Source organism: Ptychodera flava, chromosome 1 (assembly GCF_041260155.1).
Source record: "Ptychodera flava strain L36383 chromosome 1, AS_Pfla_20210202, whole genome shotgun sequence".
NCBI classification, from domain to species: Eukaryota; Metazoa; Hemichordata; class Enteropneusta; family Ptychoderidae; genus Ptychodera; species Ptychodera flava.
Window position 1 is genome coordinate 35,254,756 of NC_091928.1, and position 2,794 is coordinate 35,257,549.

The window sequence follows — 2,794 nt, forward strand, 5'->3', positions numbered from 1 at the left end:
CTCAGTTTGTCAAAGTTGCGCCACAGAACTCTCAACTGCCAGTCTCTCCCTTTTAGAGTATGTCTGTTTGGTTTCTTGCCAATCTGTAACATGAGAACACTGTCTGCAACACTTCATCTTCCTGTTGCTCCTTTCTCAGTTGAGTTAAATCACTGTCATTCACTAAGGTTGTACCGTGTGACATACCGGTAGAGGGATGTGAACTCTGAATTTGGTAAACGCTGGAAGTTTGTTTCTGAACTGGTTTTACTGATACAGGTCTCGGAATACACCAGCCGATTTCCTGTTCATCATCTTCCTCTTGTCCCGGAAAACATCTTCTGTCTCACACTGTGGTTTTAATCTCGACATAGCGTCAGCATTGGAGTGAGATTTTCCAGCTCTGTGTCTTACGACAAAATCATACATGCTCAATTCTATTGCCCATCTCTCTCTTCGTCCTGTAGGGTCATTACCAGCTTTAATATCTCTCAGTCCGACCAAGGGTTTGTGATCTGTCACAACTTCAAATTTAGCACCACACAAGTATGGGCGGAAATGGCGAATACCCCATAAAATGGCAAACAGTTCCTTATCATACGTGGCCCATCAGTTTTATTCAGACTGTGACTTCCATATGCTACCACTCTCTCACCCTTGATAGATTTCTGAGATAGAATCACTCCGACTGCCGAGTAAGATGCATCTGTGTGCAGGTAAAATGGCTTGCTAAAGTCAGGGTAGCCAAGTACTGGTGGATTGGCTAAAGCAGTCTTTAAGATATGAAAAGCATTTCCGCACTCATCTGACCATTGAAATTTTACTTCTTTCTCACACAAATGATTTAATGGTGTTGCAATTAATGCAAAGTCCTTGACAAACTTTCTGTAATACGATGCTAACCCCATAAATCGGCGAACATCTGCTGTACATGATGGAGTAGGATATGACTGTATTCGCTCGGTAATTCCAGGATCTGGTGACACACCATCCTTCGATATCTTATGTCCTAGGAAGATAACAGTGTCTCGGAAGAATGTACATTCGCTGGTTGTAACTTCAGACCTGCTGCCTCCATACGTTTAAACACATCTTCCAAACTTTGCATATGTTCTTGAAAATGTCTGCTAAAAATGATCACATCATCCAGGTACACTAAACATGTACGCCAGTCTACCCCTGCCAATACTAGTTCCATCAATCTTTGGAAAGTTGGCGGCGCATTTGTCAAGCCGAAAGGCATCACTTTGAAATTGTATAGTCCAACTCCAGTCGTGAAGGCTGTTTTGTCTCTGTCATCAGGGTGAACCTCAACTTGCCAGTATCCAGATGCTAAATCGATTGTTGAGAACAAAGTTGACCCCGATCATCAACCCTAGGAAGTGGGTGCGCATCTCTGACAGTCACCGAGTTTAGTCTCCGATAATCAACACAAACCGAATAGCGCCATTTTTCTTTCTTGCCAATACCACTGGGGACGCCCACGAAGAACTGCTCTCCTCAATGACATCATTCTGTAGCATGTCTTTCACCTGATGTTGTATTTCAGCCTGCAAATGTACCGGTACACGTCTTGGTCGCTGCTTTATGGGAACAGCATCTCCCGTCGGCACACGGTGTTGAACCAGATGTGTACGTCCACGGTCACCAGGATATTTACTAAAAATGTGACTATATCTATTCAACAACGTCTTAGCTTCAATCCTTTGAGGTTCTGAAATTGCAGTCCCATCAAGCGAAATTTCTGGCATAGACTCTGTCTCCTTTCTTACATTGTTTGTAGTGTCTATGTGTGACACAACAGTAACTGGCCTTGTGTCACACAGTTCATAAGTATGTATACGAGATACTGTACAATTTTCCTCTCCAGACGTTGCAGCAACAAAAGTTCCCAATGGTGTATCTTGAAAAAGATCTATTGGCTGCTCTGTAATGTTCATCACTTGTACAAATGCAGTACCATTAGTAGCACAGGAAGCAGTTCGAGCTACACCTAGACCCCTGCTATCTTTAAAAGCATCATCTGGATCTACAATTCCCATATAACCATGTGGTAGTGGCTCCCCACTTGTTGCTGTTTGCAGTCGTATTGACACTGACACTTTAGTACGTGCTGGTATGGTGACAGTTTCATCTGCTATAGCCGCACATACATCCGGTATTAACTGGCTTTTATGCAAAAATGGAGTTGACTCGCCATAGATCCACAACATGCCATGTGCACTGTCTACATTACCAGCATGCTGCCTAAAGAAGTCCCAACCAAGTATAACTGGGTTGATCATATCACGAATAACAAACATGGTGTGATACAATTCATTGTTGCCTATGCGCACTCTGGTTTGTAGCGTCCCCATTATGTCCATTTCTGCCCAAGAACTGAAGTTGCAACCATATTTACAGCAGTGTTCAAATGTCTCTTTCTCAAATATGGGCTCTTCATCCGAAACTCTTCACTAATGAGTGATATACCTGAACCTGTATCAACCAAGGCTCTCACATCGGTATCCCCAACAACTATCATAATCATATTTGTAAAGTCTGAGTTGATAGCATTGGTAGTTTTCATAGTTTCTAATCTCGGATGGGCCTCCTCTTGCGCTGCTAATGTGTGGCCCCTTACATCAGCAGCTACCAATTTCCCTGTTGTGAATGTTGACTGCGAAATAAAGACTGTGAAGACTGTGGCTGACTGTATTGCTGGCGTTCACCTTGGGCATAATTATTATGAACATTAGAGTTTTGTACATACTCCCCTTGTCTTGGGCACTGAAGCTTTCGGTGGCCATATTCGCCACATACATAGCAGTTTCCT

The 2,794-nt window shown here is 43.1% G+C and overlaps 1 protein-coding gene across 1 annotated transcript; it reads right to left on the minus strand.

The window, feature by feature from the left end:
- Nucleotides 1-1,391: 1,391 nt before the first annotated feature.
- LOC139144375 (uncharacterized) lies at nt 1,392-2,336 on the minus strand. Its single transcript, XM_070715080.1, has one exon. The coding sequence runs from the start codon at nt 2,334-2,336 to the stop codon at nt 1,392-1,394; it is 945 nt and encodes a 314-aa protein (XP_070571181.1).
- Between the last annotated feature and the right edge of the window lie 458 nt (nt 2,337-2,794).